Source organism: Crocodylus porosus, unplaced genomic scaffold, assembly GCF_001723895.1.
Source record: "Crocodylus porosus isolate Cpor-Errol unplaced genomic scaffold, CroPor_comp1, whole genome shotgun sequence".
In the NCBI taxonomy this organism is placed as follows: Eukaryota; Metazoa; Chordata; order Crocodylia; family Crocodylidae; genus Crocodylus; species Crocodylus porosus.
The window spans coordinates 15,872,224-15,893,304 of NW_017728921.1; the positions used below are offsets into that span (position 1 = coordinate 15,872,224).

Sequence of the window (21,081 nt, forward strand, 5' to 3'; positions counted from 1 at the left end):
TAACTTGCCTAATGTTTCTGAGTCTATAGCCTTAAAGTCCAGGAGTCCTAACTTCATACCCTGTACTTGGTCTGCCTGGTCACAGCTGTCTTGCTCTATTTAAAGCATATCCCATGCACAAACATGGGGAAATATTTTCACAAAATAATCTGTGTGATGGAAAAATCTTATAGCTAGTTCCTCAGGCCTGGCTGTTTGGGTAATCAGCACTCTGTTGCATTGGGAACACCAAAAACTGTAGCTGATGAGATGCTAAGGGGTCATATCCACAACCAGAGGTCAACCCAGTGTGGCAGCTCAATTGCTGTGGGTCCATTTTCAGAGCTGTAGCACTAGTTGTGGGCATCAGTAGGAAGGGGTGGTTTCAGAACTAGCAGATCTGTTGCTTGCTGTTTCCTTAGTGTGGAAAGATGTGTGCAAAGTAGGTAAAGAAAGATCAGGATTTGTTGCGTCCTGTTACACAAGGGTAAGATTTGTTTTCACAGTATGTATAATGTAGTGTGTAGCTATAGCAGCATTGTTTTCACCAACATCATGATTTTTGGGAGGCTGTATGAATTACTCTCCGTGAAGGAGCATTGCTACCAGAAATTAAAACTCAGGTACTGTTGGGTGCATATGGAGTAGAAAACTTTTTTTTCTAGCACTTTGTAAACCCACTGGTTACTCAGACTAGTCCATTCTCATTGCAGGTTCCTCAGAAGTGTTTTTACCTCCTGATCCCATCTTTGGAACGGCCATGTCTGAAAATGAAAATGTTCTTTGTGCCCAGCTTCAATGTTTCCATTTTCCCACTCTTCGGCACCATGGCTTGCATAGCTGGTATGCTGAAAACTGCTATGAGAAGTCTTCATTCCTCTGCAAAAGGAGTAAGTTGATTTTGCAATACAATACAGATGGACTTGTGTTTGGGCACCCTGTGATCGGATATGGAGGAGTCTGTTGCTCACCCTTTGTGCTTCTTGTGCTGTCTTAATTTTTTAAAAAGTTTGCGGTTTGAGGGGACCAATAATTGCCAGTCATAACACAGTGAAGGTTTGTGCTCTCACGGCACTGCTGATTATATGGTAGAGAAGAATGTCAGGCTAGAAAGAGAGAAGATAATGATAAAGCCCTTGTTCGTTAAATATTGACCGGTTGTTCCAAGCTTCCATGTGAAGTTGTCTCTGGCTTCCTCCAAATGTACAACCATCATTAAATCTCACTTGTTTTTTTTATATTAAATACACAGTGAAGAAGGGGAAAAATACTTAAAGCACTTGAATGGGCTTTGATCTGTTTCCCATATTCCCTTTACTACTTAGCTCTACAAAGTCATCTTTGAAAAAGGGAAACTCCTGCATTAATGGTCTGTGTCATTAATTAAGTTTGTTTAATTTTTATAACCCATCAAGCAGAATGAGTTGGACTTGTATTGCTTTGAAGGGATTGTTTGAAAGCACTGATGCATGTTTCTTTTCCAGGCCAGACTTGTGTTGATATCAAAGACAATGTTGTTGACGAAGGCTACTATTTCACTCCAAAAGGGGATGATCCCTGCTTGAGCTGCACGTGTCACAATGGTGAGCCAGAGATGTGTGTGGCTGCCCTGTGTGAGCGGCCCCAGGGCTGTCAGCAGTATCGCAAAGACCCCAAGGAGTGCTGCAAATTCACATGCCTAGACCCAGGTAAGAGGTGAGACCAGCATGATGGTGAAATAAAGTTTATTGCTTAGCCTAATCGTCTCTGTCTGCAGTATTTTAGCTGATAGCATGCAGCATCCCATGTGCTTTGGGAAATATTTTTGGCTTCAGCTAGCATAAGCCTTTCAGGTGGTTTTTTTTTGGTGCAGGAGAAAGCTGGATAGGGAAACTCTGACAGCTGCCTTGTGGGGAGAGATCTCGGCCTGATTGTTGTTTGTACATTTAAAGGCAACAGCTGAACCTGTTCAAGATGTGACAGTGTGGGGAGGGGAATGTGCATGCAATTTCTCCTGATGGGAATGAGTTGGTGGCACACAGGGAACCCTTGGGGAGAACTAGAGGAAGGTGAGAAGACCCTGGGGCGGTCTCAGCCCTGCTTGCTTTTTTTTCTCTCACTGTAGAGAACTGAGAGAATGTCTTTTCATTTGGGTGGGCTCAACCTGTCTCTGATGGAAGTGTTTGTCTGAGAATGGTTTTGCTTTAAAAGGATTAATACAGCTACAGGTATTTTAGGAGAAAGTAATATCTTGTTAAACCTGGGCACAAACACAGTATTACTTTTTCCCTTTTCTGCATACCATTGGCAACCTCCTCTGGTCTTCTCACTAATCTGAAAGAACAGCTTCAGGATTCCTCTGAACTTCGAGACAAGGGGAGACCCGAAGACCTGGACTAGCCAACAAAATCTAAAAGGACTGTCATAGCAGGAACTCAGAGCAAACAGGCCCCCTACCCTCTATATGTGGCAGCTGGTGCTGTTTTCAGAGAAGTGAGGGCAAAATATTTCTTCAGTTATTAAGCTGCTGCTTTATTTTAATTAGCAGGTGTAATCCTTCATGGGTATTTAATGTGTCTTAATTGCATTTGTAATTGAATCTTTGCATTATTTTAGCCTAGAAGTGAACTCATGAGACCCTTATTTTTCCAATTTGCCAGCTCTCCAGAGTTGGGGACACTAAATGAAAGAGTGAAAATCAGCACTTGTGAAAACTTGGAAGAAAGAAAAAGTTCTCCCTTTATAATGGTGTAATTAGGCAACCTGTGGTAGTGAGTTCCATGGACATTTAGGTCAAAACATGGCAAGAATGTGGGAAGGGATTGGATGGTTACATGGAATGCTAAGGACGTCCAGAATCATGTTAGTTAATATTATGCTGGATCCTTGGTCACATCTCCCTGCAAACCCTGTCCAGTGTAGTTCTTTTAATGACATACTTGTTTGTGGTAGGTAACCTCTTGGTGCTGGGTGTTTTTTTGTGGTCGTGGGAGGTGGAGATAAGGGGTAAGTGGCTTTTTTTTTTTCTTGGAAAGGCCTTTATTAGAAGCGTCTTATCTCAAGGAGGGTCATGCCTATCAGGTGTAAATCTGCTTGGTCGCAAAATGTGCAGACAGCAGTCTTGCTACTGCTGGGAAGGAGCTTGTCATTCTGACACATTGCTTCCATTTATAAAATTGAGATAGAGGGAGTCTAGATCCTTGGAGACTCATTTGGGTTCATACGGAGTAGAATCCCAGCTTTTGAAGATTGTAAAAGGTTACTATGAATTCTAGGCACAAGAGGGGGGAGCTTTTGGGGTAAGGGAGAACTTAAACCTAGATGTGGATTCCACCTTCACTACCAAGGAACTAGCTCCAAAAACTTGACAAGTTTTGGAAATGCTTTTAAACTAGCAAATAGGCTTCTTGGACCCTGTGGGTTCTGTGGGGAGCTAGTAGGACAGAACTTCAAGAGGACAGGGGAGAAATGACTGTTAAAATGGAGTAAAGGCTATTGGAGATTTAGTGAAGTAGTCCAGGAAAAACCCCTGTGTCTTTAAGATGTTTAAATCTAAATGTGGCACAAGGTCAGTCATATAAATACCTGTACCACTACAAGAGGCTTAAAAACAGAAATAGGTGACCTAGAAGACTTAGCAGTGGAAGAACACTTTGCCACGATAGGTGTTTGAGTAAGTCTGTTAATTAGATCAGTGCTTCTTTTTTCAGTATTTGATTGCAAGCTTAATTATACAGCCTTAAGGTAAGCATGTGATGGGACAAATCAGTACAGTTTCTGTAGAGGAAAACTATTTCCAATCAGTGAAAATTCTTTCCGAGTACGTCACCAAACAAGTGACAGAAAGGGAGCTAGTAAAAAGAGACCTCTCCCTGCTTCAAGATGACCCCTCATTATTTTAGAGTCAGGGGAAGATTTCTGTGTGGGCAGGCTCTTATGCAGTTGACTGCTTCAGGAGTCTGTGTTGTTCACTGGAACGTGTAAGGACCAGCTGCTGCTACTGCATACACTATTGGACCAGATGGACTGCTAGTGTGATTGGGTATGGCAATTCAGATGCACCCTGGCTCATAGAGCAAGCAGTCTGTGTTTGGCTTGTGCTTCTATTAGTAACAAAGACTCTGACATGTGTCTGGTGTGTCGCTTGTGTTGAGAATAGCAAAATGGGACTTCCCTTTTGAGACCAGTTGCTGTTACCAAGGCCACCTGGAATGAGTACTCATTAGTTTTGACTTCTCCCAACCAGTAGATGGTGCTATTTGTCTCCAAACAACTTTTGGTTACAGATATTTAGCTTTTATTCTAGCTTATAAGAAGTAATAAATGTCTGTAATATTTTGTTCGTTTTTTGTTACTAGCCCAGTTATTTGGAGAGTTCTTTTGAGTCAGCATGTGGAAATGGAGCACCTGCATCTCTGCAACTTTATCATCCCCCTGCAGGCCAAGTGGTTGCCAACTCAGTCTTTAGTTGTTTCATGTTCAGTAGGTGGAATAGTCCTCTAGGTAACAAAGTATTGTACAGAGAGTGAACATGGCTTTTTTAAGTACCTCTTTACAAGATTTTCCCTAATTTTCAGACGTACTTGCTGCCCTCTTGTAGAGAGGGGCTACTGTCGAGAGCTGCCACACTAGTGCATTGACCACTCTGCCAGCAGGCGCATAGTTTGGCTGGGACCCATTACTCCCTGTGTAGCCAGGGTTACAGCCAGGAGAAGGGGCGATGTCTGTCTGTACATCTGAGGAGTGTAATGTGGTCTGAGTTACATAAGCCATTGAAGAGCACAGTATAGAAAGTATGCTCATAGGTCCTTCCTGGAAGCAGATGCCTTTCTCCTCTTAATTACTCTGGCCTTGGTGGGTGGCTTGTGCCCTGCTTTGCTGGGACACGAGGAGCTTAAAATGCTTTTTGCCAGGGGGCATGAGGGAGAACATAGCACTTGCTTAGCATTAAGATACTGGCAGATTTTATGTTTGTAGAGATTCTGTATATTGGGAATCATGATTTTCTGCTCTCTGGTGCAGGAGGAATTGATTTAGGCTTTCAGGCTTCTATTTGTCAAAGCAGTTATCGATTCAATTTTCCAAAGAGTTATTGAAAGACTATAGCCTTCCATTTCAATGACCACCTCGTTATGTGCAGAGGTAGAGTTATAAATTGTACAGTTTAGAAGCATGTTAGTAATCTTTCAGTCTATGCAGCCTTCATCAGATGAACTGGGATCAGAGTCTAGCTTTTAGTTCTCTGTCAATAAAAATCTAAGTTGATTCTGCAGTGTTTTACTTGCAAGTTGCCTTTTGGGGTGTGGCAGCTAGGTTTTGGTGACCATTTCAAGGGGGATTTAATTAAAATTATAATGCCATTGAGTTGTAAGCTTGTTTGACACATCTCTGCATAAGAAAATAACCAATTCATATCTTCCGTTCACAAATTCTGTGATAATCTGTGGAGAGTTGTCATTTTTTTCTCTCATACCAAGCCTTTGGTTTTGAGCATATGAAACCAGCCAGCTGGCTTCCACAGTTGCAACCGGTCTTGGACAACTGACCCTGTTAGCTTTGTTAATGGTTTAAAGGCTGCAGGCAGCTCCTTGCTTTAATGGTTACATTCAACATGAAAAATTTTATGCTTTAACTTGTTCTTGAAGAGAGTTGAGGGGGAGCAGCAGCCTTCCTTTCATTCTTATCAGCCGTGTTAAGACTAGTCTTTGCTATAGTGCTACACTTTTATCTTCAGAAACAATTTTTAGTGCCATGTCAGCCAACAGTCAGGATTGAGATGACATAGGATAACCTTGTCGTAGTGTTCTCTAATCCTGGTCTGTGCCGTGGGTCTTACCCATTCCATGAATAGTGATTGCGAAGGCTGTGTTCTGCCATGCTCTTTCTGTGCTTAAGCCCTTTTCTCACCCCCCACTCCCCACCCACTTTGCGCAAAATAAGACTCCTTAAAAACGCCTTTGGAATTCTTGTCTGTGAGCAGCTAGCTTTTAATTTAGATGTGGGGAGAAGATGTGTTTTAAGCTGTTGTGGAACTTGGTTCATAATGAAATCTGTTCTGGTTGTGGTGAACATTGACATTTTGAAATGAAGCACTTCAGTATTTCCCCTCTGGGGGGGTTCACACATTACTATTCTAGATGGCAAAACTAATGAATTACTTTCTTTAATCAGTACAGATTTGTCATTGTCAGAGATTTCTGTATATCTTCCCAAAACCCGCTTTGCAGAAGAAAGAAAACTGTTTACTAATCAGGAGTAGGTAAATTAATCATTGGAGGAAAGGCCAAGGGGAAATAAATCTTGCCATTGAGTTGGCAAGTTATAAGTGCTTGCTGCTGTCTGAGCTAGGGAGTAGCTATTATACAAGAATATTTTAAAAGGCACCAGGAGGAAAAACCCTTCAGTGCTAGGAATGAGTCAAGCAGTCACGTCCACATAGTCTCAGCAGACACTTGATCCATTTCCATTTAATGAGGAAGAATTATAGAGGAATTGTTTTAGTGCCTTTGTATTTACAGTACCAAAGCAGAGGGAGAAGTATATGTGTATCGGCTTGGTCTCCATGGGTGTGATAGAGCAATTTTTAGTGTGGCAGCTGTTCAGACAAATCTACCCGCATCTTTCAGTATATTTTATTTCTTTTAATCTCTCTGTACAAATGAAAGAACTGATTGCATGGAAGCCTCTGTAGCAACTGTAAATTGATATGAAGTGCTGGGATATTATTCCTGTCTCCAGTTCAGGATGGCTATTTTGCAGTCCACTGTTAATATTTGATAGATGCCTGCAATTTATTTAGGTATAACATTTCCATGTTAGAGACCTAGGGAGTTTTGACTTTTTAAACCATATTGTTCAAGATTTAGTCTGTGTCATCTTTCAGTGAGGGTTTGATTTATGGTAGAGTCCCTCATCAAGCCAAACTGGCTATATTTCTAGCCAAACCTTTCAGATCACAGCTAGGGGTAGTGTGAAAGAGGTCTGTGACTCGGAACTGAGCTGAGAATTGAAGCTGTGGCCAGTCTAAAGGATCTGTGAAAGCACAGCAGAATTAGGATGTGGTTTTTTAAACTGAGAATGACCAGGGAACTCTATCAGTGAGCAAGAAGAGGAAAGCTGTTGTGCTGCTGTTCCTTCACAGTAAATGAGACTAAAGGGGCACCTTTAGATAATTGGCTTTATGCAGGTCCAATTTTCATTCCATTTTTTTATTTAACCTGTTGGGAGAAGGTTGTGATGAGTAGTAGAGAGGTGGATGAGGAGAAAAGCTAGAAAGATTGGATAAAGCTAATTGTCTTGTGAAGAGACTAGAGAAAATGGCATATGTTAATTTTAAATGTAGAAAATTGGGGGAGAGGCAGAAAAGGAAGTTGAGGTATTTAACAAGTTAACATTGGAGGTAGGTTTTCTCTCCTGATTTTATTAAATTCAGTTAATACGGCTGTATTTAAGGCGGTAGATAAATCTGTGCATGTGATACATACTTGGATAACTGCTATTTGGGATGAAGCCGAGTGAGCCAAAATAGTTTAGAATTGTGGTGGGGAGTCAGGTGATGTCTAAAGCTGTGCGAAGTACAGGGTTTTCTGATATCTTTGGAGGAAACCGCTTTCCAAACTGCCCTGGAAACAAAGGCTGCTGTCAGTGGGGAAACCTTCTACCAAAGGCTGAGAGGGAAAAAAACATGAGCTCTCCATTATACGAAGGGGCTTCACTTTTTCATGGCAAAATTTTACTGTGCTGCTATTGCCAGGCAACCACAAGAGCAGTCGGGGCAAGACGGGAGGGGATAACCAGAGCTGCGTCGGGCTCCATGCAAGGTGTTGGATGTGGATGGCAGGAGCTGACGAGCTGTTTGAGTTTGCGGGGGTTTGCAAACAAGAAGTGGGAGACACTTGGCGACTACGTGAGCAAATCTATTGGTGAGAATCTAGGCTTTGTAGTTGGCCTCTTTAATGAAAAGCCAAGCTGCTGTGTGCCAGTTGGCTGCGATACGCTATATTATAAAAACAAGCAGGAGCATATTGACGCTGAGGGTGAGGTTCAGAGGGTGGAATCTTAAATATGTAGTAAAAAAATCCTGTGCCTAAATGTGTTTTACAATTACAACCTTGTTGGACAGTGGTTTTATTACCTAATATCATTAGCTTGATCAAACAGGGTTACATCTGCAGAGCAGTAGAAGAACATTTTATTTGCCACATTGATGTCACTAACAAAGGAGCTGTCCGGGAATCAAATTAAGTGTAAAATACATTATTTATTTATTTATTTTTAAAGGGGAGGGGAGGAAATTCCACCTAGCAAATCTCCAGTGGATCTTATCATTTGTCATAGAAGACTTTGTATCTGAAAATATTGATCTGCCTCCCTTCCAGCCTTGCTTCTCTATGCTAATGAAGCTCTGTGGAATCGCTGACCCATAAAATCTAGCACAGACAACCAGGGAACGTACAGCTCTGTATATAGTGTATTAAAGTGATTTGCTTTGCAAGGAGTAAATTGACAGGTATTTTTGGTTGCCTTAGTTTCCACTTACTGCAGATTGGAGAATGTTGAAAGGCATGTAGTTGCCTTGTGTGGATCTCAAATGTACTTGCAAAGCTGGAGGATCAGGTTTGATAATAATGAGCGTGGAGCAAATGAAACTCCAAACCAAATACGACAGTTCTGTCTACCTTGGATATTTTCTAAGGTGTTTTATCAGAAAGTACAGGGCATGATTTAAAAAAAAAAGGTGTGGTGAGGGAATGAAGAGTAGCTCTGGTATACAGTGACAAAAATGAAAATAGTGCTCAGTCAGAAATGCTGGTTAGCATAACATAATAGCTGCTTTTGTTCTCTGGCTGTTCTTATACATGGTCTCTGATTCTAGTGGTACTGTGTGTTGTTGAATTGATTTGTTTTCAGAGTCTGAAAACAGAATAGTGCCTGTCTTTCATACAGTGCCTTTGCATGGTATCAGAAGGGCTGGGGACTTGCAGTTCATCTTGAGAAACAAAGTACCTGCCTAGAGGGTGGGTGGCAAGGCTTTGTCAGGATTGTAGTAAGTCCCTGTGAACCCTGATTTTTATTGACAACAATATGCATGTACTTTATCATAGTGTAGGCAGTCAGGCCTCTGTGAAGGACGTGAAAATGTGGGTAAAGACCTGGTTTCGGGTGAATCCAGGAAACATTTAAATATTGTCTCAATATTTGGTCCTCAACTGGTATAAACCTGCTGCTAATGAAGACGGCGTGTTGTCTTGGAATCCTGATGAACTCGTCGCTTACCCTGAACATCCAGGTAACAGTCGTCAAAAATACCTTTCAGCTTTAGCTCTCGAGTAATCTGGCCGCTCTTCTGACGGTGACCAAACATTGTGACCTATCTGCCATCTCCAGTTGCACAGTTGTAATAGCTTCTGTCTGGGATTAGGCAAGAAGTTCATGGAAACTCCTTCTTGATGTAAAATGAGCCAGGGAACTCACATGTGGCCTGTTCTGGCTCCTTGCTTGGTTTCAGATGCTGATAAAGGCCCTAGTAGACAGGCCCTTGGTTATTGCTGCTGTTTGTGACCCGCCACAGGAAATGATCTTATCTAGCACAGTATGGCAAACGGTTTGTGCGTGGAAGTGGGGGAGCCCTTTCAGCAGCAGCAGTAGGACTCTGGAGTGGAGATCAGGAAGAGTTCAGCACTTGTTGTCATAAGGTTGTATTTCAAGCCTCTTTGCCAAGCGTTCACTAGATAACCATAACTAGGGACCTACTGAAATCATGGTTGAAGTGTGTTGCCCGGTGGCTCCTTTAATTTTCCTTGTTTTGCTGTGCAAAACAGTAGTGAATGGTAGGGCCACTGGGGTGCTGGGGGGCAAACATGCGGTATATTTAAAACCACAACTTTTGTCTCCTGGCTGATTGACAGCAAGCAGGGGGGCTGCTAGGGCCCCTCCACCAATGGGGTGGGGGGAGGAAAGGGGGTTTCCTGGGTGAAACAAGCAAAATTAAAGGAGCTGCTATGCAGTGAACTTCTGCCGCAGTTTCAGTAGGTCCCTAACCATAACAAGCACATACAACAGCAGAACTTGCAAAGGAAGAATAGAGAGCTGACTCATGTTTGAGTTTATATAGCTATTACTTGTACATGTAAAGCACTGAAATTCTGCTGTGATAAGTGCTTTTATGCATGCCTGGGTTCAGCACTTCATATCCACGCATCCCATCTTGCATGTTTTTAAAACATAACTTTTTAAACCAACTTGTTTTAGTTTAAAAAAACCCAGCTGTAATAAAAATTCAGTGGGTAACTGTACACGAGCGCAGAGGCTGTTCTGCCGTGCTGTGGTTACAGTGTCAGAGCAGACTCTATTAATTGAGTCTGCTGGTATGTGGTAATTACCGCACTCCAGCAGCCTCCCACATCTCATGATCCATGCCCCTGCATTTCAAAATGATGGGGGAGCTAAACTTTGAACTAAAGCTTGTCGAATAAGTTTTATTTCAAGCACCGCCATTACCATTTTAAAGCATGGGGATGCTGATGCATGAGATGCTGTAGCACTTTAAGTAGAGTGGCTCTTGGAGCCACTCTAAAGCCTCTCCTTCCCCACCAGCATGTGTAAAAGTACTCAATATGAATAGTGACTGGATCTAGTTCAGATCAGTATGTATTGAGCTTGTTTAAAAATATAAGCCCTTTTTAAAGGTTTAAAATGTGCCTGTATTTTATCAAATGTTATTAGCTGGCTTCAAAGTCAGCCTTACTAGGTTTTGGAGGTAGAACCAAGGACAGTATCTGCACTGTTCAGGAATCTAGGCTAGAGAGTTCAGTCCATGGTAAATGGCGTTTCATGGTAACATTTCCTTTTGGGTCAAAGCTGTCAAAGTCCAAAGATTTTGTAGCACAGAAGTGCTACAAAATTTCTACAGCCCTAAGTTGTGCAGGAAGTTTATGGTTTGCAGCTTTCTAAATAGAATTTGGGTGGAACAGTATCAGATGAATAGCTTTTTCAAGGTGACCTCGAACACTGTAATTTTTTATTCTTACAAGTGAACAACCAGCTAAATGTGGACACCCAAAGCATTGGTGAAGGGTGGTGCTCTGGTGTTTTAGTACATTCAGCAAATGATAATTTTCATTTTTTATTTTTATGTAAACTACCTGCAACTTCTGCTTTTTCCTGAGCACATTCTCCCAGCTCCTCTGTAGCTAATGAGGAAGAAAATGCTTGGGGACTTTTACAGCTATTTGTGAGTTGATGGGCCAGGTAGTGATGAGGGGATGTGGTTGGTATATCGGGACCTCTGAACTGTACTGATCTGCTGACTGCAAACCCTGGAAGGGGACAGTGGTTTGGGTGGGGGGAAGGGTGTACTCTTCTGGCCCCCTCTTTCAACTTGTGTGGGGGTGGAGGGAGAGGGCGATCTTTCTTTTTTTTAAATGAAGATGATGATAATATTCAGCTACTTTTTTGAGGCATGTGGCAATAAACATCACTACCAAAACAGAAATGTAAAATAGGATTAGGATGTCTCTGTTCCCTCATAGGTGGTATTTCCATATTTACAGATGGAAATAAAAAAGATTAGGTGAGTGGCCTTAAGTTGAACATAAAGGCTATGGTAGAAGTAGAAATAAAATTTGTCTTTTCTAATACCTAAGACTGACTTTTAGGTGCTGTATTATCTTTTACTCCATTGTAGCACAGCTCTGTCTGCTCATGTGCAAACAGATTGAATGCTCTTTAAACTTCTGCTTTTCCGAAGACCTGAGTCTGCACTTGGCTGCTCAAGTGAAAAGATCATAAAGAAATCCAGATACAGTAGAAGTTCATGAAATTATTGTTTTTAAACTCATACCTATATGATAAGTTTGAAGTGTGTGTCTCTCCAGGACTAGAAGACACAAGAGTCTCTGTCAAAGTAAAAAGAAAAAAAATTCCTATTAATATTTTCTTCACACAACAGATGGGAACAGCCTGTTTGACTCTATGGCAAGTGGAATGCGTCTGATAGTGAGCTGCATCTCCTCCTTCCTTATCTTGTCTTTGTTGCTCTTCATGGTCCACCGGCTGCGTCAGAGACGGAGGGAGCGCATAGAGTCCTTGATTGGAGCTAATTGTAAGTAGTCTGTTGTTGAGATGCACTTGGAGTTAAGTGGCCTGGCTTTAGGGCGGGGTTGGGCAAAACAGGGCTGCTGGAGGGTCTTTGTCATGTCTGTGGCAGGTCCTTCGGTTCCTCCGGGCCCAGGCACTGTCCGGCTATGGCACATCGGCTGCTCCCTGAACATGCAATGGGGCTAGGGTACCTCCGCAGCTGGACTGCCTTTTTAGGCAGACCAGGCAGTGGCAGCTTCTTCTGTTTGCTGCTGGTGCTGGCCCCAGCCCTGTGGTATCAGTGGGGACCTGCACTGCACAGCTCCGACTCTGCGCACCCCACATCTGCTCTGGACTCACCTGCTCATGTTGAGCAGCGGCGGCAGCAGCAGCGCTATCCAGGCAGAAACTGTTGTTCAGCGCAGGGGAAAAGCAACCTCTCCCCCCTGCCACTGCCCAGTGCTCCCTGCTACAGCTGCCCAGAGCCTGCGCTGGGCACCTACCCATGCCCCCACAATATATAAGTGTAAGACCTCATTTTGAGTTATTATGCAATAATCACCTTTATATACACGACAAACACACAAATTGGGACAAAGTATTTAAAAATAAAATTACAATATTGTATTGTGGATGTTTGATTTTTAGTATATAATTTGTTTTTGTTCCAGTGCCAAGATGGGGAAACCCCCTTCCCAAATGCAGTACTTTTGGGGGGAGGGGAGGGATGTCCGGTGGCAAGGTCAGGGGTTAGCGGCGGGACTTGTGGTCCCAAGATGGTGACCAGGGGAGGGGGAGAGCACCTGTCAAGAGGCAGGGCTACCTTTGTGGCTCTCAACAGCTCACCAAAATTCATTAAGCGGTCTTCCAGCTGAAATAATTGCCCACCCCTGCTTTAGAGGGAAGTCACTGCATGGTTGAAGGATGAATCTTACATCTCAGGAAAACTAGTGGAAATGGAAATCTGCATAGGTACTCCCTTGGTATTTGGCTATACCTAAATATGACTATTCTGTCTGTGTAGCAGTTGTCAATTTAAAAGACCCTGGTTCTCTCATCTTTTTCAGGGATTTTTGTGCTGCTATCAGTTGTTACTCATGCCTTACAATTTATAGGTGAACAAGTTGGGAGGTAACTGCACCTGATTGCTGTGAGAGCTTGTGCAGCCAAGACCTAGCTTGTCTTGGCACTGGTCTGATAATATGCTTCTATTATTCACTATTTGGATAATACAACTGGTATTCGAGCTCTTGGTACTAGGCCAAGCAGTGTGCTTGGAAACTTTCTAAGGCAAGTAGATGAGCTACCTACTTTGGAGACCTTGATTTAGGATCTAGATGACACAAGTGAGGATAAGGATAAAAATATGGGCACAGGGTGAGCTTGGGCATTGCTGTGTAAATACAGTAAGGTGATGTGTTTGGGCTGTGTAGGTTTTCTATTAACTCCTTAAGCATTGCAGCACACAAGTTGTTCTAGGGATGGTTTGAAGGTTGAAAGTAGTGACCTGGTGACTTGTGACAAATCCATGTTAAGTTCTAAGGGATGGAAAGAGGAGCTCAACATGATTGCAAACCCAGGGGATGGAAAATGGGATAAAACCAGTCTTGTGTCTTGTCCTCTTGAACAGTGCACCACTTCAATTTGGGCCGCAGGATGCCTGGCTTTGATTATGGTCCAGATGGGTTTGGAACTGGTCTTACTCCACTGCATCTCTCGGATGATGGTGAAGGGGGGGCATTTCATTTCCATGACCCTCCACCACCCTACACAGCTTACAAATATCCAGATCTTCAGCATCCGGATGACCCGCCTCCTCCCTATGAGGCTTCCATCAATCCAGACAGTATCCTTTGTTCTACTCCAGGTATGTGGTTGTGGATTTTTTGGTTTAACTGCTGCGGGGGAATGTTCTCAGCCTGATTTTAAAGGGGAGAGAATGCCAAACTGGAATTTGTTTTTTTTGCAGTTGTGAGAGAGGAGCAGTGAGAGGTGTCGGAGTCCGATCTGGCATTAAGTTTTTGTTTTTTTTGGGGGGGGGAGGGGGTCTCTAAATTAGTATGTGTCCATGTTGCAAACTTCTTGACTGCTTTTAAAATGTCTGTGCTAAACTTTGTATAGGAAACCTCACCTTTGGCAGCTGGAATAGGCTCAGCAAACAGGCCCTAGACAAACAACTTTGAGGGATGTGCATGACCAGCAGCCAGGGCGTGGGGGCATTCTTGGTGCTGGACTGCCCTTTGGATGGTGCATGGTGTTAAGCTCACTCATTCATACAAGCCTTTTATGTAGTGGGAACTCCAGTCCTTGCTTCGCGCATTGTATGCGGTCACCTGTAAGTCGCCACTAACTATTGCACCACATCCAGAGCTGAGAGAAAACATGCACTTTTTATAAATCCACCTGAGTCACTTTAGCCCTTCGCTACTAAGCACATTAGTAGCTGGGATGGTGTGGGTACCAACATGCACGGTTGACAGCCCAGAGGTTCCAAGTTCAGTGCTATAGCAGAAGCACTCAGTGTAGCCTGTCAGAGTCCAATGAAATCTGCAAATTGCTAAATATCTTGTTATAAGGACACATTAGAAATACTGTTCAGGTAAGAAAAAAACTGAATTTCAGCTACATTCCATATATTTTAAAAAGGCCCTCAAATTGTGTGAGCCCACATGAAGTACATGCCCAATTTGTTTGGGCATTCTTGCACTTTTTGACAGAGTGAATTCTAATGTAGACTGGAATTGTACTCTGGTGTCTGCACATGTGTGTGTATTTATAGCTACTCTGGAGGTTGCCATCCATTTTCTGTTCTCTGGCTGTTTGTGATTTCTGCAAATCCACAACCAAAATTTAGTCAAACAGGAAGCTAAAATTCAGCAATCATATTTCTACCCTGAATTTGGAGCTGCTATGAGCCAACACCAATCTGCATGCTCTTTTACTGCTTACAGTGAACTTTGTTTGGGTCGGTCTGATATATCCCCGTAATGTGTTGCTTATTTAATGTTTTGGAAGTTAATGGTAAAAAGTGCCTCTTAAAAAGTAGAACACCCTAATGTGCAAAAGTTGGGAAAGAGCCCTTTCCCCTGAAATCCAGCTTTATTTAACATATCTGTCAATAGTTCTAAGACTTTACTTTGATTTGGATCAGGCTCCATTCGTATATTAAGTTGTAAACTATAATCTCCAGTTCGAAACTAAGCAGTGTGTTTCTCACAAGCGGAGAGAGAGGAGTGGCACTAATGATGCTTACAGGGCTGTTGCAGAGAGGCTAAGCTAGCCGGGAAATAAATTTGGGTGCAGTCTGGTATGCATCCTTCTGATTCTTCTTGCCTTTCCTCTTTGCAGATGGAGTTCTCCCTCAGACCGTGCAGAGCAGTCAACCGTCACTAGGAAACAGTGATGTCTGTCCACAGCTCACAGAGGAATCTCTTCCTCCTTCAGTCGGTCCTTCTCCAGTAGAGCTGGAAGACTCAGCTGATAGCAGCACCTTCCTCGTCCCTCCTGACACACCTTTAAGTGAAAATACACCGGCAGAAACTCTTACGGGCAGCCGCCACAGTCACTGTTCTCTTAATACCATTGTATAAAAGAATAGCAAGCTTACTGCCGGTCAGAAATATTTTAGCAACTGTTTGCACACAGCTGTACAGACAAACACTAATCCAGGGGTTGAACTTCAGAAGGAAGCTCCACTTTGTTTCTGAGCACTCTGCTTTTATGTTCTAGTTTAGAATTGTACCTCTTTTATTTTTTTTGACTGTTCTTATTCATTCACTAATTGGTCTGTCCTGTAAATATGGATTGTAGAAGCTGCACCTTTTTCCACAGGCTATGGAAAGGAGAGTGCAGAGGGTTTGTCTTTGACTTCTGAAGAGAGGAAAAGCATGGGTAGCTTTGGTTTGGTTTTTTTGGTTTTTGTCTGTCTTAATCGCAGAGAAGAAGTGAGAATCTGCATCAGAGATAAAGCTGCTTGTTTTTTGGATACTGTTGGATCCAGGGAACAGACGATGAAGAAAAAGAAAGGGGGCAGTCGCCACATTATCTCATGTCTCTCTTGCTCCAGTGCTGCACTTGGAAAAAGCACAGAAGTCTAAACTTTTGGGGAGTTGGGTGGCTGTGTTTTACAGAAGCAGGAACACTGAGGAGCTAAAACACAAGCCAAAGAAGAAGAGCTATATGGTGTAAAGTGTGTGTATGTGTTTGGTCTCTGTCACTGCCCCACTATTTCAAAACATTGGAGGGACTGGAGGATGAGAAGGATCTACATAACATTTAATTTCTCTGCCTTTTCTCATAAATGGGCTCAGAGAAACTGCCTTTTTTCAGTTAACACCTTTTTATTTAGTTATCTGTAGATGCAAATGCCTTGTACTGTGGCAGGTAAACTTCTGGCCCACAAACAACTATGGGTCTGTGTAATGCTGGCATCTCTTCAGAAGAGTCACAGTGCATGCTAGATAGTGTTTTGGTGAAAAGATGAGGAGGATTAACTCCTTGATTAATGCTCCGGTTGATTGTCTTTTTCCACTGTAGTAGACCTTTTAAATCATCCCCTTCCTTTTAAGTTTAGCTTAATTTAAAATAGCAAAATTAACTTGTGCACTACAAAATGTGGTTCATTTCCATCAATAATATGTTTCCAGTTTAGGCAAAGATTTAAAACATACTGGTTTGGATAACATGGATACTAAATACCACTTCATGTTTTCAAAATGAAGTGAGGTTTCAGCGCACATGGGTTTTCCTTCCTCCCCGACTCATGTCACTCTGATTAACCCTGACTTACTGTAGCAGTTGTCTCCAGCTGGAGCAGGTCAGGTTAGTTAGAAGGGCTTTCGACTGAGAGCCCCTCATGACTGTTCTTCTGTTGCCTTATGACAGGTACAAGCCTAGAGGGACAAGAAGAAATTGCTGCATGGGAGTGGGGTTTTAATTTTGCTAGTTACAAAGAGAGAGCATACAAGATTGGCCTAATCTGATCCAAACCCAGTTATGTGCTTACCCAGTGCCACTGATTTTTTTTTTCCTCCTCGTATATGCCGCTACCCTCTATTTTGTGTCTTGCCTTAGGCCACACTGTACTCGGGGATCATTTTTGATCATTCAACATCTCTGCACAGAAAACTGTGACTTTTACTTACTGGATCATATCTAGTATGTTTTGATATTCAATCACTTGCAGACTATCTTTATTGCCTCGAGGGACAGTGTGAATATGGTTCTCGTGTACTGCTAATGTACAACTGTGCATTAGGACACACTGTTAGAAAGTCCCTCCCCTCACAGAAAGTTGTATTCACAAAATTGTTACCCTTCGCGGCCTGGCTTAATCCGCTCCGAGAAGAGCAGTTCTCTACCCAGTGGATCTATTGCTAGTTCCTTCTCCTGAAATTTGAGTCCTGTTCCAGTGAAGTGGGTGGATAAGTAGTAGTCAGAGCCATGCATACATCTTATGACTATATTGAGCATTTCTGAAGTATGAAAATAAAGCGGGTTTTGTGCATTTTTGAGCACATTCATACGTTTTATACATTGTATGTAATGAGTTTTCTTTAGTTTTTATATGTACGAGTGTGTGCGTGTTTCTGGGTGGCGATTAATAAATATATACTGTAGATGGTACCCTTTTGTGCTGTATGGGACAAGGTGAAACTAAATACTCTGATATGAGGTTGTCTCTTGAGCTGCAAAGGTAACCCTTCCTTAAAGCTGGCTACACTATGTGATAGGACAGGGCATGATAGCATACGCGTGGATAGGATGCAGAGTCTTTATTACAACACACTGTTTCTGAAAAGCTTTTGTTAGTAGCACTAACTAGGAGAATGGGAGTTTTTATTTCTTTAAAGCCAGATGGAATATTCTTTCTTTGTAGTTTCCTAGCGCAATAATGAAAGGCCTCTTGGCTTGGCTGTGTTTTCGTGGTTGAGGTGAACAGATGCTTTTTACCTCGCACATCTCATAAGACTGTGTGAACCTGTTTTTAATACACGGTTTTTACTGCCTGATGTCTGTGGTAAACCGATGTGAAAATAAGTGTTGTTGCAATTCTTAACTTTGTGACGGCTCATGGTTGTAATTAGTCCAAATGCAGACTTCCCTGTAGAAGCCTGAGTGTAATAATTTTCTATAGATTCAAAGCCCTTTCCACCTTTAGTGGTGGCATGGAGGCTTCTTTATTTTTATCCATTTTAACCGTAAACAAGGGGAAATTCTGCCTTGAGCAGAAGAGCTCACCTGGTCCAGATCTTGTTTACCTGTTGATGAGCTTCTAATTTGGCAATAAAATTGTCACTTTTTTTCCCTCGTCACTGTAGCTGTTTCACATACAGTTCTTCATCTTGGAGTTAGGAGCCTTTGTGGCTGTGGCTGAAAATATTATAATTACCAAGACTTGAGGACCAATTAAGGAAGAACTAGTTTTGCAGAAGCAGTTGACTTCTCATTGGCACTTCCTCACTAACAGAAAAACAGCGAGTAGCAACCTTCTGTTGTGGATGCTTATTCCATAGACATTGGTGCTCACTGTAGGAAACCCTTCCTCCTACTGCTGGATGGATTGGTTTTATTTCTTTGAAATTAACTTCTATTGTGGACATTTTTCCATCACCCTTTTGGTTATTGTTCTTATTAACTGTTGGTGCATCTTGAATCCTCTCTAAGCATGATGGAGAGGGTTGAAAAGATTCCTGGGACTTCATCATTCCTAGCATTGCAAATAAATGAAATGAGCTTTATTTTTTTTCCTTCATTTTTGGCTGTTGAAGTTTAATTTTGTGACATTTTGAGGTCTCTGTTCCATCTAGGGCAAATGTTGTGGTCTCTCTCCTGATTTTCCCTCTTACAATATAATGAGGTGCCATATTTTTTGCTGTTCCTCCAAGAAAAGTTTTAGATATCCACTGGTCTCAATGTTAGCCACAATAAGTGCACATGCAATCTCACAGCAGCTTTGAATTTCCTAGTAGAATAATAGGAAAAGAGGTCTGGAAGGGACCTCAGGGTGGTCACCTAGTTTTGTATAGTCCAGTCCTCTCTTTTCAGTGCAGGATTATTTTTTTTTGTCATTGGAACAAATTTGTCTAATGTGCACGTAATCTCCAATGACAGGGATATCACAGTCCCTTTTAGGTAATCTGTTCCGGTACTTATCTACCCTCAAAATTAGAAACTTTTTCCTAATATTTAACCTAAATTTCTCTTGTGACTTGAAACCATTACTACTTGCCCTGTCCCCTTTGCTCACAGATTAGTTGATCATCATCCTCTGTGTAATGGCAGCCTTTTTTTCTGTTTGAAGACCTGTTATCAAATTCCCTCTTGCTCCTTTCTCTAAGGCTAAGGACAGACGGCCAAAAAGCCAGAGCCTGAATAGATTCAATCTTCTTAGGTTTGTCTAAAATGCATAGATTGAACTGATAAGTGAACAGACATTCACTTTTGATTCTGGAAGTGCAGCCACATGCCTGCAGTGGCCCAGGCCAGAAGCCAGGTGGTGCTAGAGCATGCCTTCCTATTCAGCTGGAGAAGACAAGTTTGGGTCACAGCTAGCCTGCCTATCCTGGGGGGGACATGGGTGGCTGGGAAGGTGCAAAGTATTCTGGGATGCTAGGGGGTTGAGTTAAATTGAATCTGGAGGGGATCTGGGACAGAGGTACAAGAAACTGATTTGACCTAAATCAGTTGAGTCTGTCTGATACTACATCCAGCTAGGTTTATCTTCAGCCAGTTTTAAACATTGTGAAAGCGGTTTCTGTGCACCGAATTTTTGTTGTGTTACAGATTTGAACTGGTTTTTGATCACTTATACAAGGATTTGTGTGATTTCTGTTCCTAGCCCAAGAGAAGAGGTGGTTGTAGTTTGATTTCGCCCCCCGCCCCCCCGGTGGTTCTAATTCTAGCCCAGATGATCAAAATTCAGATGTGGCTGGAATTGTTTCTTGTTTAGCTTATCTACCCTTGAACTCAACTGTCCCTTTTTGTCCTTCTGTGAGAGGACACAGAGTACCAGAATAGAAGAGCAAAACCAATTGTGCGGTATTTGCTCAGGCAGCATTCCCGTTGATGCTAGGAGGAGTTTTGCTAGTGTAAGGAATGCAGTATTAGGCGCTCCAGGTTTCCCAGTCTTTACTTGGAAGAAATGAGTTCCATGACCTCTCTTCTTCCTCACTGGAAGTTAAGGTGCGTTAAGCTTTTCTTTAACTAAATTTCTGGGGATTACAAAGCTGTAAATTTCTTATCTTTTAGTTGTGCATTTCCAGTGGCAAAGCACTTAAGTTTTGATGTTAACTACATACAAAACACAGCTTTTCATTATTTATTTTGTTCCCCCTACTGGAACTTTTTTTAACCCACTTGTTAAGTGAATGTTGGGAAACTTACCCACTGCTTCTGGGGAATTTGCGTTTCAGCCCCCATCCTGTATGGTTGATGGCTAGTCCTCTAAATCCTTTACACTTCACAGAGACAGTGAAAGTGAATTGGTATCAGCCCCACATTTTACTTCCAACACTGTTCCCATTTCAGTTAAGACAACCGTAGTTTAATTGAGAAAAATGAATTAAAACAAAGATCCCTTCCCTTACCAATATATTGAATTAGCTGGCTGCTGAGGTACAATTTTAATGGATTTTTAATTTTCTGGCATTGTGCACCTTGGAAAGCAGAGTAGGCTGGAGGTGAAGTCAGAAGAGTTTTTTTTGCTGGCAGCCTTTTCATCACTCTGCTGGACTGATCCGAATGTCAGACATTTGTATGCCTGAAAGCCTGAGAGAGAAAGAGACACTGCTTTTTACCTTCTCTGGAAAAATACTTTTAGCCAAGGCTGCATTTGCAGACTCCTCTTGTGTAGTTGATTTGTGACTGAATTTAACTGTGACAGTGTATAAAAGATTTTGATATTCCATGAAATACCATGTAGAAATGAAATTTGATACTGTAATAATTCAGTCCCTGTGACATTTTTGTTTTTATGGTTTAATTTCTTTCTTTTTTTTTTTTCTTTTTGAGGGGTTGGCACTAATCTTTTTTTCTCTCTCTTTT

General features: G+C 42.1%; 1 protein-coding gene across 1 annotated transcript in view; it reads left to right on the forward strand.

Annotated features, from left to right (window-relative positions):
• The window catches only part of DGCR2 (DiGeorge syndrome critical region gene 2), a 69,520-nt gene extending 51,866 nt beyond the window's left edge, over window positions 1-17,654 (forward strand). The window contains exons 5-9 of the mRNA XM_019539098.1: window positions 693-869; window positions 1,464-1,667; window positions 11,909-12,061; window positions 13,667-13,903; window positions 15,385-17,654. Coding sequence (XP_019394643.1) covers window positions 693-869; window positions 1,464-1,667; window positions 11,909-12,061; window positions 13,667-13,903; window positions 15,385-15,626 — 1,013 coding nt within the window. The 3' untranslated portion in view covers window positions 15,627-17,654. The remainder of the gene's footprint in view (window positions 1-692; window positions 870-1,463; window positions 1,668-11,908; window positions 12,062-13,666; window positions 13,904-15,384) is intronic.
• The last annotated feature ends 3,427 nt before the right edge of the window (window positions 17,655-21,081 follow it).